Source organism: Dryobates pubescens, chromosome 5 (assembly GCF_014839835.1).
Source record: "Dryobates pubescens isolate bDryPub1 chromosome 5, bDryPub1.pri, whole genome shotgun sequence".
In the NCBI taxonomy this organism is placed as follows: Eukaryota; Metazoa; Chordata; class Aves; order Piciformes; family Picidae; genus Dryobates; species Dryobates pubescens.
The window spans coordinates 3,513,466-3,525,985 of NC_071616.1; the positions used below are offsets into that span (position 1 = coordinate 3,513,466).

At 38.4% G+C, this 12,520-nt stretch overlaps 1 protein-coding gene across 1 annotated transcript in view; it reads right to left on the reverse strand.

Moving 5' to 3' along the window:
* Positions 1-3,765: 3,765 nt before the first annotated feature.
* Positions 3,766-12,520, reverse strand: part of FUT8 (fucosyltransferase 8) — a 114,768-nt gene continuing 106,013 nt past the window's right edge. The window contains exons 9-10 of the mRNA XM_054161427.1: positions 9,624-9,774; positions 3,766-4,715 (exon numbers count right to left, since the gene is read on the reverse strand). Of these exons, the coding sequence (XP_054017402.1) occupies positions 4,398-4,715; positions 9,624-9,774 (469 nt within the window). The 3' untranslated portion in view covers positions 3,766-4,397. The remainder of the gene's footprint in view (positions 4,716-9,623; positions 9,775-12,520) is intronic.

The window sequence follows — 12,520 nt, forward strand, 5'->3', positions numbered from 1 at the left end:
CAGAGCCGTGTTTCAAGCTTTTTAGGAATGGACAGTATGCTATGAATTCTAACCCAGCCTGGCAGCACTTGATATTTATGCATAACTGAAGTTTGCTTCAGTCTTTTTCCCACTAGGTCTGCAGTTACACAGAGGGTAGCTTGACTAAAGTCTAAAGACAACTCAATTAGAGTTCTAGTACTGCCTTAAGAAAGTGGAATTTTTGTATTAAATGCAATTTTAACTTGACACAGGAAGAACAGCAAAGTTTGTGCCTTTTGACAACCTGGTCCCAAGCCACCCAAATCTGAACGGAAGTGTAATGCAGTAACAGTAATCAGAATATGAAGAGCACAATGTTTATACACATGACTGAGACTAGTATTATGCAAAATAAGAAGAGGGTTTGGAAATTGTCTGTATTTCTGGTAAAAAAAACAGATTGGTTTTGCTGGCAGAGGTCCTCAAACCCAGCACAAGAAGGTTTATTTGTGGCTTTATAAATTGACACAGCAACTTAAATGAAAAATACAGTATCACATCTTCATATCAGAGTCCCTCTTTTCCACCTCCCAAACAAAGCAAATGATTTTTACCTGGATTCTTCAGACACTAGGAAGATTACATTGCAAAGAAACCTAGAACCTGGAAGAACAAAAGTTCAATTCATGGTTTTGAAGAAGTTTCAAATGGTGAGTGCTAGTCCACTGGCATGATGGAACATCTCTCTCTCCCCTTATCAGGAGCTTGTGATGAATATTTTCTAGTTTATATTCTACTGTGTTCCTAGCTTGGAACATAAGACCCTTATTTTATAATTGCGTATCAAAGTCACATCAAACCCATCATGGAGGAAACTTTCACAATTTCACTCTCTCTATAAGAAAGGTATCATCAATTCTCTTTCCCGAAGAACTGGTAAAGGAGAGAAATCTTTCTGGTAACTGCAAATGTCCTTCAAATTCAGTGGTAGAAGGGGTCAAGAACAGACTTCTCTGAATGTAAATGCTTTAAAATTTTAATATAAAACCTCATTCTTCCTGAACAAATGTGACATGGTGCAGTTCATGGGGACAGGGTGTGGCAGAGGGAGGCTGGGAATCCCATGCATCTGCCTGTAAGCTGGAGGGGAATATAGGACAGAACTCAGTTTGGGGTCACTGCAGTGTCTACTCTGGAAGAGCACTACTCTTGCTGACCCAGTCTCCAGATGCACTGATGGCAGAGAGGACTAGTTAACTGAACTACTCAGACTAAATTTCTCAGTCCAGTTGGTAAGAAGCAATTGGACAGTCTGTTTCCAGAGAGTACATTTGCCTGGCAAATAAGTTACGACAGAGAATGTGACAATGACAATGCAAAAGACCAAGAAATACTCTCTTTTTTTTTTTTTTTATGAACATCTGCACACACACACACACACAAATGCTTCTTAAAGAAAAAAAATTTAATTAACCATTAGCTTGTTTAAGAGGGATGGAGGGCTGTCTTTGTTTCATGGTGTCAGACACAGCGGTTTGGTATGAGGCAAGAATTACATGACCGGATTGTTGAGCTACAAGGAGAGAGGAAACAAGATGTGTCCTTGCTTGCTGGCATGCCTTCTGGCTCGTACCTTAATGAGTTCACAACTTGCAAAAGATTCAGCTTGCTGGCAGGTATTTAACACAGAATTCTTATTTTCAGTTGTTTCACATTTCTGTGAACTACAGTAAAAATCTGGGCCTCTCATGTTCATTTACCCATGGCTTCTATACTAACTGGACTCCACCATAACTGAGAATGAAGTCTCTGATATTAGTTTTGTTTAATACAAAACAAATTCAGTTTTAATGTCCCACAGTCCCAGGATTCCAAGAGGTAACTAACTGGTAGCCTTAAAGAAAACAAATGCATGTAGTAAGCAGGCTATTGCTAGGTTTCATCCGCTGAGAAGTACTGCATTACAAGCACTAGGGACCACATGGCTCATGGGCATAAGGTCACAGTATCTACATTAGTACATTTCTCAATTATCAACTTTGTAATTTCATACCATTTTATGATCATTTTCTCAAAGATGATGAGCTAATTATTCATTATGTACTTAAAATACGCAAGGAGGCACATGTACCTTGCCAGTATTTTGTCAGATACAGTCTGTTGAGGAACTGCCACATTACACAGGGCTGTATTCTACAAGATGAATGTTCTCAGTTCTCACACTACTACATCAGAAGAGCTGCTCTTGCCTTTAGGCTCACCTCAGATGTTCTGTTATCTTCTTCAGTGATATTTGTAACTGACTTACCTGACTGGGAAGGAATGTTTGTATGTTAATTCATTAACAAATACTATTTCTGCACCCAACTACGAAATGAGCTGGAAATTATTAGCTCCAAAGCTGTAAGAGCTTCAAAAATACAACATTTCCAAAACTGTAATTATCAAATAGATATTGTAGTATTTGTAGAGAATTCATTAAATTGGTTTTCCCCACAGATAAAGTGCATCATTCTAATCCTTGTGGAAAAGAGATGTGGGCTTGGACTTCTCTTCCAAGTTGAAAAAGAAAGCACCAATAGTTTTGTATATACATTTCAAATTTAAGTTTAAAAAGCGCTACAATTTAGCCCACATTTGTACCTTCAAAATACCACACGTTTGCTAAGATGGTGAAACATGTATCAGACCTTCTGCAGGAGCTCCAAAATACAGGAACACCAGTCAAGTCTAGCTATCTTCAGTCACAAAAATTAATCACTAGTAATGTCAGAGACAACTACTTTGTTCATTCCTCTCCACTCCCATCAACGTTCCATCTTACTCACCACTATTTCAATTGGAAGGCTGCTGCTGAACTTTACACCGCCAGAGATTTCCTTTTACTTTTCAGCCTAAAGTGTATTCATGGTCAAGTGCATTCATTTGTTATGTCAGCACTGTTCTTGGTCTGTTCATAAAGAGAATTAAATATCTTAACTTCTGCTTTGTTAAAGTCAACCAGCCATGCTATCTTAATCTCTAATCATGTGGCACTTTCCCGGTGTCTGAATAGCAAACATTTTCTGCACTTCCAGTATTCCAGACTGGATTGCACTGGAACTGTACAATGCCATTAATAGTCTCACTATTTGGAAACTCTCTATTGCAATCTTGGACATTTTATATATATACATATATATACACACACATAATCCCCAGATAATCTAATTTGTTTGTAAACTTCTTTTGCAGATTATCTCATTTCTTAATAGAGAGCAGACTGGCAACAGACTTTGGAACACTAAGAATTACTAACAAATTTGTCATACATGAAACTTCATCCCTTTGTTTATTTTCTTCAGACCTTCTAGTTTTGGAGTGAATTGTTCAAAATTTGTTTTCAGAGTACTCTAGATTGGTGGGTTCTATAAATGGGATAACCTGAAGTATGTATATGCAATGCTAAAAGGACAAATAGCCATCTACAATACTTTAAAATGAGTATTTCCAGAAAAGAAACGCAGAAGGCAATAGAACAGGGGTAGAGAGTACATGTAAGAAACTGAAGCCACCTTGCTGGCACCCACTGTCCACAGAGCTGAGCAACATCGTGCCACTAAGCAGCTGCTTACTATACAGCCAGTGTTTAACAATTCAATCAAACTCCAGATACTTTTTCCCTTCATGCATTTTGTGGTTTGTTTTGGGTTCCGCTGTTTTGTTTTTTTTCAATCAAAGGCAATGTGCAGAAACATTATTGATCAGTACTAGAGAACATTCTCATGGCATCATCTTACAAAAGTTCCTAGCAGACAGTGACTATTTTATTGTTGGATGTATCCTTTATTTTATTAATGATAAGAAGTAATCAATGGAATGCTAAAAATAAACTTGTAAAGGAATCTAGGCTGTGACCTGAACCTGTTGTCTGAAGCCAAGTTCAGTGGTCACGGAATACCAGTTGAAGACTGACTCTTGCCCACTGTGAGAGAGGCATGGCTCTTCTAAAAAGGTCACAAATTTTCCAAATATAGGCACCATGTTTGAAATTTTGCACATACAAAATATGTTCATGTCACTCAATTACACAATGTGGCAGTGCTGTAAGTCTGAACAATATTGTCAATTAATGGCAGAGGAAAGAGCCCAAGCTCAGGTCAGACTAATGAGTGGGACAAATCCTGAAAAGAGACAAAAAGTATAAAACAACTGTTTTCCTGGTGCATGGGTTCATGTGTGCATGTGTGAGAGTGCAGATAACAAAAAAATGGGTAAGTTCAGAGAATAGCCCATCCGTTTGTTTTCAGTTTCTTATTCAGTTTCATCGCTTAAAGGCTTTGATTCTAGCTGCATGTAAAAATGCAGATCAAATCCCATATAAACCGTTTGTTAGTTAGCTGACTGGCTGGCACCAATCAGAGCTGACAATTACTGCCCAGTGTCTTGTCTTTGCTCTACTTGTCAGCCTCAGGGTATGTAGGATACTTGACTGTCTCAATTTTCTCCTTAACCTTATAGGATGGGTACAGGCCTGTTCTTCCTAATTTCCTGTTGATGCCTTTTGAATAACCATCCCAGTGGTTTCCAGCCACTCCAATTACATCTCCAGGTTCCATAGGAATCTCCTCAGCAGTTCGTGGATGATGAGCATAAATAGCAATCTGGTTGTGAGCATTCTGTCCCCCAAAGTAGTAGATATCATCCAAAGAATGGAAATACGCTGAAGCATCTGGATGCAACGTCTGCATAATCTCATAGGCAACTCGACAAACCTTAGAAATAAAAACAGAAGAGGAGCTATAAATATGGTGTGTACCTGCAATGCATCACAGAAGTCACCAACACAGATCTAACAATTACATTTGGAATGTCTAGGCAACCAAAAATTAAAAAAAAAATAATATTCTCCCTTCAGTCCCCAAAATCTGCATATTAACTAAACAGAAGAGTAAGATTTTGCAGCATTTTAATGAGTACTTCGGTGATTGGCTTCAGTAAATAAACCAAGAGATGAGTAACTCTAACAGGCTACTTTTCACTAACATCTCACACTGCCTGAATGCAAGCCATCCTGCTTGTTAAAATGAAGGTTGTGTAGCACATCAAACAAACCCAAACCCCTTTTCCTCTTCTACCATTCACAAAAACTGCATTTTACTTCCCCTGGAAACTTCAGACATAACAGTTTCAACATGTATTATACAAGAACGAGACTTTGCATCTACTTTTTTAAAGGAAGATCAAATTTTCACAATCAAGCAGTTTCACAAAGCCCAAGGCTTGAAAATGCTGTTAATGTTAAAAGAATGACAGAATTGTGACTGTTGGCAGCTTGGAAGACAGCTACATGAAAATGAATTCCAGCAAAACAATAATGATGTTGGTGAGAAGAAAGATGCATTCTGAAGTGTCAGTTAATGAAGAGAATTTTCTTCAGACTGAAAAGAGTTCCCCGCATTGGAATCGTGTTGTATCTCTCAATAGCTGCCAGAAACACAAAAGGTTGTTGCTCTATTAAACAAAGCTCTTGTCAACAGTTGGCAAGAAAGCTCTTCTCTGTTAGGTATCTGATTTGGCTGCTGTGACCTTTCTAACTCCTCATCTACATGACTGTATCTTTCACTGATTCTGTGTAAGGTTGATAAAACCGATAGTAACAATCCAGCAGCTCTCTTCAGTATGAAGAAGCATTTGAACTTTTTCCATCATTTTCAGTATACATAAATCCAGTAAAGCTTGACTTTTCTCCCTCTGAAGACAAGGTGAATAGAACTTTGATCAGTCAAACTAGACATATTTGTATTTTCCCAGCTTCTTTGAGAGAGGCATTCACTTTAAAAATGTAATCATTTCCTTTTACCCCTCTCCATCTTCGAAATAACTTTTCAGAAACAGCTTTCAGAAGATCAGGCTGCAGTTAATTATTTCAAAGTAGTTATTATGTCCCAGAATACAGAAACAAATTTGATTACTCATACATTGGCAAGAGTTTATTTATTTGATAGCCTCTATGACTCTGTGATGTTTTCTCTCAGCATGTGTGTACACCCCAAGAGAGGGATGCTCACACAGCCTGTAAAAGATTTTACATCTTTGCAGTAGAAATGCTTTTAGTGAGTGCTCTGCATACCTGACATAAAATACACATCTCCTCTCAGCAGCTGTTTGCTTTGGAGCACCAAACTTGGGTACCTAAACTGTGAACTGTCAAGAGAAGCAGGTGAAGAATCCACATGCAGAACTCAGTTAAAGCCAGCCTCCCATTTTCTGTTCACAGATTCAATTGCTTTGCAGCTTGTAAACTTCCATGTGTAACATAAAATACAAAGCCTAGTAAGTCCTGTAAGGAAATGAGGTTATCAAGAAAAATGTGTCAGGCAGAGGGAGCTACCATTTCATCTAAATGAAGACTGAAGAGACAAAGAATCCTGTGTTTTAACGTGCCATTTGAACTGTGCTGCTATGTTATGGTTTGTGCAAGTGCCTGCCACATGGCTTTTCTATACATCTTAATTAATGTGATATTGCTGAAACAGAGTGCCAAAGTAGGCTGTTTCCCTCAACTTCACAGGACTTGATGGGCCTCATTTTATAACAGCATTTTAATGAATCACAGAACTGCAATTGGAAGGGACCTCAAAAGATCATCCCTGCCAGAGCAGGATCACCTATACCAGATCACACAATAACACATCCAGGTGGGTTTTGATTATCTCCAGAGAGGGAGACTCCACAACCCCTTTGGGCAGCCTACTCTAGTGTTCTGTCACCCTCACAGTGAAAATTTTTTTCCTCATGTTTCCATGGCACTTCTTATGCCTCAATTTACACCCATTGCCCCTTGTCCTGTCATTAGGCATCACTGAGCAGAGCCTGACTCCATCCTCTGAGAACTCACTCTTTACATCATTACAAACATTAACGAGGTCACCTCTTAGCCTTCTCTTCTCCATGCTCAAGAGCCCCAGCTCCCTCAGTCTCCCCTTATAAGGAAAACGTTCCACTCCCTTAATCGTTTTTGTGGCTCTGCGCTGGACTCTTTCAAGCAGTTCCCTGAGGGCCACCTTCAATTTCTCCCTATCCAAGTCTCCAGCCTCAGACTCACTGAATGGCAGCACAACCTTCCACTGCATCAGCCACTCCATCCAGTTTTGCATTGTCAGCGAACCTGCTGACAGTGTATTTTGTGCCCTCATCAAGGTCATTAATGAATATATTGACTAGTACTGGTCCCAGTACTGACCCCTGAGAGAATGAGTAACTACATAATGAAGTATCCATAGCTCAGCTTGTGTCAGTATTCATTTAGTTCTGAGAGCATAAATAAGAATTCACATAACCAACTTCCTAAAGTGCCTGATTCTATTTATGCATAAGGTGTTTTTCTCTTAATACTTCTGGAATAAAGTTTTGACTCTTTGGGGCAAGGAAAAGCAAGTGGGAAAAGTCAGCATACAATTGATTAATGTGAAAGTCCTAAATCACATTGAAAATAAATTTGACTACCTTCTTATCCTTAATTTCTCTTCATACAGACTGGACAAAAGATGGTCATTCACAGCCTGATTTTGCTTACCTTCAATGTCAAACTATCAAAATATATTTCATTGAGGAAAGGAAAGAGACAGTGGTTCAAATGTTGGAAGAGCACAGGATCAAATTTTACACTCATTTGAACAGTGGGAAAACTTGCTCTAGAAAGGTCCAATGTAAGAAAACACTGTAGGGATTCACATTATTGCATAACTGGCAAAACTGGCACTAAATTAATGTAGTTCCAGCTGTTTGAGAGTAATGAATACAGGTTTTCCTAGACTTCAGTAGAATTTTCTGCAAGTCTGGAAAATCAAATATTTGTCATCCAGCAAACATGACTACTGTCAAATCCAGGGAGATGTAGAATGAGAGTCAAAGGTATCAGACTCCTCAGAGGAGATTGTACCAGACAACCTCCAGAAGTCCCATCAACCTGTTACCATTGACTATGTCAATGTATTTTAACCTATATTCTTCTTCTTAAATTACTCCAATACTTACAATTTGATTACAATATATTCTGTCCAAGCCATGTGTACCTGGATTCAAGCATGGTTCTTCTGTGTTTATACCTAGTGTTTTATTTAAAGCAAAACATTTACTACTTTTAACACAGCTATAAGAATAAAAACCCCAAAATGTTACAGATATCTCATTGTTTTTATCCAAGAGCATGTCATTCATTCTTCCTTCAGAGTATGAACTGTTTCTACATGTCCTATGAATGTGTTGCATTTAAAGCACAGCCCTAGATCTTAGGTGATGAACCAGTTTTTCATCACTATGATATGCATTCAGCTGAATAAAATATTGTTCTAAAGGTGGGTGACTCCTCACAAGCTTTTTTGGTGAGGACTTTTACTTTGAAGTCTACTCATGTCTTAGTCTTAAGAATCCTGCATTAATATAGATTAATATATGCTATAAAATGTCATTTTCTTCACAGGGTTTGGTGAAGAGTGAAAAAAAGGTATCCATGAGCATGACTGAGGAGAAGAGGTTTTTCTGTACTTCTGGCTTTGCTGTCTTCTTGCTATGGTGATGTTATTACGCATTTTGGCTCTCAAGGTCAATATATCAGTGTATTGATCTTAGTATTAGTATTGATATAAGGCTTGGTACCTATCTAATTGGCATTACAATACAGAAGACACTTTTCATTAGAGGCTGTGGAAAACATTTCTTTTTAACGTTCAGTTTTGTGTCCAGCACCTTCTAACAGTACAATCATGCGTGATCATCGTCCATTTATCTATATTATAATATCTATCTATAGCTGAATGCTTCCCTAATCAGGAGTGCCACCTGAGAACACAGGTGACAACAGCAGGTAAAACATTCACTCTGATTTCAATCTTCTTTTGCCGAACTTCAATTGGGTCTATCAGTGTATGAATCACACAATACTGGCTCATGATCTTTTAAAATCTAATGATATATCAAATTAATACACAATATGACATAAAGAAGAAAATGCCAAGGATTACAATTATATGATTGGATTTTCTAACATCCTCCAACTTGCCTCATCAGACCACTCAAGAAAGGAAGTTGCCAGCATTTAATTATCCGCAACAAGAAGTTTCTACAGACGTGGTCAGAACTCACATTTATTGTGCTGCTGCTGGAGTGCTAAAACCTAACAGCCTGAAGAAAAATTAAATGTCTGCTCTCTTAATTCTCCTCAATTCTCACATTCAGTTAAGGCACCAGCTAAGGCAACAGCAGTCTGAACTGTAGCAGAGTGCAAGGATGCGTAGAAATGGATGGACGCAAGTTACATAATAATTTAATAGAAAATTACTATGTGTTAAACATGTTAAAATAATTTTTACTCATTTAAAATGCCTTAATTAAGCTGCATAGAAATACAAGTTACAGATTAACTTTACGCAACACAAGGAAATCTTAAATATGTTTAATATTATTTCTTGTTATTTCTAATGCCCAAATTAGGCCAGTAACTTCAATTGAAGAGAAATAATCAGCCAGTGCTTACAGTCCTCTAAATGTTCATGCATCATTCGAAGCTTTCCCTGAAATTTTCATGAGAGAGCACTGAGAACAAGAGAACAGGAGCATGAAGAAAGCCAAGACTGAGAACTAGCATGTATACTCTGTATTGTACTTGTACTGCGTTTTACCTGGGAAGAGAACGTACAGACCAGAAAGTCTGCCTGAGACAAGAAGTGGATGTCCAGAATAACACCTCGCAGGGAGTTCTCAGTGTATCGGTTATGAAGTCCTGCTGACCAGGATATGGAGTTATCACTGATAAATTCGTAGTTGGGATACCTGGGAAAACACAACACACTGTTAGCATTAAAGTCTTATTCCATTTCTTTTCCTCTGTTTTTAAGACTCAGCACCTTCGCTGCAAGAGAAGGTGGTTAATTTGTTTTCTGCTTTACAGGGAACGAATGACAGTTTTGCTGAACACTCTAGAAAGTTACTGCTGCCTCCAAGCTGCCCTCTCTTTATCTAGAATTAAAAAAAAATAAAGATGCTGTTAGTGCCTCTGAGATCCAACACTGTAAAAAAGTGGGAAAGTATCAGGTGGCATATGCCACATTCCGCTAATGCTACTAATTTTAGATTTAAGTATACTCAGATAACATCACTTTCTCTACTACTAAACAGCATGTGGGACTGTGTCTTTTCTAGATGACATTTTGAGTATCATAGTATTTAGATACTGAACATGACCCTGTGTAATAAAACCAGTCACCTGAAGAAGGCAAATACAGAATGAATGAATCAAAGCCAACCAAAAAACTAAACAAGTCTTTCAGTTATCAAGGTCACGTGAACAAAGTAGCCCTATGATGAGAGGCTGAGGGAGCTGGGATTGTTTAGCCTGGAGAAGAGAAGGATCAGGGGTGACCTCATTGCCCTCTACAACTACCTGAAAGGTGGTTGTAGACAGGAAGGGGTTGGTCTCTTCTCCCAGGCAACCAGCACCAGAACAAGAGGACACAGTCTCAAGCTGTGCCAGGGGAGGTTTAGACTCGAAGTGAGGAGAAAGTTCTTCGCCGAGAGAGTCGTTCGTCATTGGAATGTGCTGCCCAGGGAGGTGGTGGAGTCACCATCCCTGGAGGTGTTCAAGAGGAGATTGGATGTGGCACTTGGTGCCATGGTCTAGTCATGAGGTCTGTGGAGACAGGTTGGACTTGATGATCCTTGGGGTCTCTTCCAACCTTAGTTATACTGTGATACTGTGGTAATGTAATGTCATGTCAATACACCTTTCTTGACATACTATAAAGAAGGCAGCAACACTAACTGCAAATAATTTTAAATCTAAACCCTTGATTTGTAAGATTTTAAAAAGAAATGTTTTTAATATGTAACAATGGCTTAGACAGGAAATAAAACCCATTTGTAAAATGGTGAAAAAGAATGGTGCTTCTCAGAACACTTGTACCCTTTGCCAGGGAACTGACATGAGAACTAAACTGAAAAAATGTAAATTTGCAGCCAGACTCCTACTAGAAGTAAGTTTTATATGAAAAATTCAAGGTAGACAGAACAAAGATGATAATTACATTGCTGTTACACAATAATTATACTTCAAACATGAAGTGCAGCTCGTGCAACCAACCTGCCAGCCACAAAACTTCCACTACATAGGGCTAATTATGAAATAATTTAGATAAAATCTATTTTTCAAATTTACAATTTCATCACAAATCTGAAGCAAAATTTTACAGAAGACAGTAAGGCAGTTAATACTGCATCTGTGAGAATTCATCATTCCTATGCTGTTTAATAAAGGAGAACCCAGAGCAGGCCATGGTGCTGGAGCAGTAACTTAAGCCTGGAAATAGATGGTCCAATGGCTGACAGTTGTGTGCTGAACATGCAAGCAAGCTTCACGCTCGTGAGTTCCTGGGAAGTGCCAGCAGTTAGCAGCACTTGTACACCACTATGCAGCACGTGCATACACTCCAGACATGATTATGACAACCTCTTGTAAGAGTATGCCTAATTTATTTCACTGTAATGTTAAAATATGGGAAAACTGTTCTCAGAAGTGAAATAGGCAAATACAGCAGGCTTCTCCAGCTACCGTTGACTAGCTGTGACCACAAAATCTCATCTCAAGAGTTTATCAAAAAGCTAAATGCAAAACTTCCACATCTGAAGAGGAATCTTCATTCACTTTCACAGTGATCTCAATAGAAACACCTGCTCTAACAAAAAATAATACGTACGGTGTATTTCCAAAAGATGGCAACCTCAAAGGGTGTACCTGATCATAATGTCATGTAATGCTCTTGGCACATTAGAAACAAGACATAACAAAAACTGAAAATTAAAAAAAGAGGGGAGGGGGGAAAAAAAAAAAAGGGAAGAGAAGGTAGAAATAACTCATTTGGAATAACTGGCAAGACCTCCTCTGAGCAATTACAGCAACATATGGATCACGAAACACCTCTTCTGAGCAATTACAGAAGCATATGGATCAAGAAACAGTTTTTTCAATATGAACTCTATCACACTGATAATTTCCTTTCTTACCTTCTCATGCCTAGCATTTTCTGTCAATATTTAGCCAGCTCTCAACTGATGACAACACCGTATTTGCGGATCTAATTCTGTTTCCATTGCGTGAAACACATTAGTATTTTGTAGCATTAAAAAAGAACAGACCAGACAAAGTCATACACCACTGTGAAACCTAGCTGAGGAACACAGATGGGCATCTGTCTTATTGCAGTGACACAGCTCTGAGGGCAGGAACATGAAGAACATTTAACAGAAGATGCCAATTGTAGGGACAGTGAACATAAAGAAGGTATTTGAACACCGCTTTGCAAGTTCTTGGCATCAGGAAAACTGCTAAAATTGATCACTTCCTTCAGACTTCAAAAATCAGAATCCATATGCTGAGCAGAGCCAAAGGGTTGTTTCTTGAAGAATCTGATTTCTTATTAGTAAAAGTTCAGGCTAATAACAAATCAAGCATCATATGGGATTTGGCAAAACAAACAAACAAAAACATCAGAATTATTTACACATCTTACACATACATTTAAAA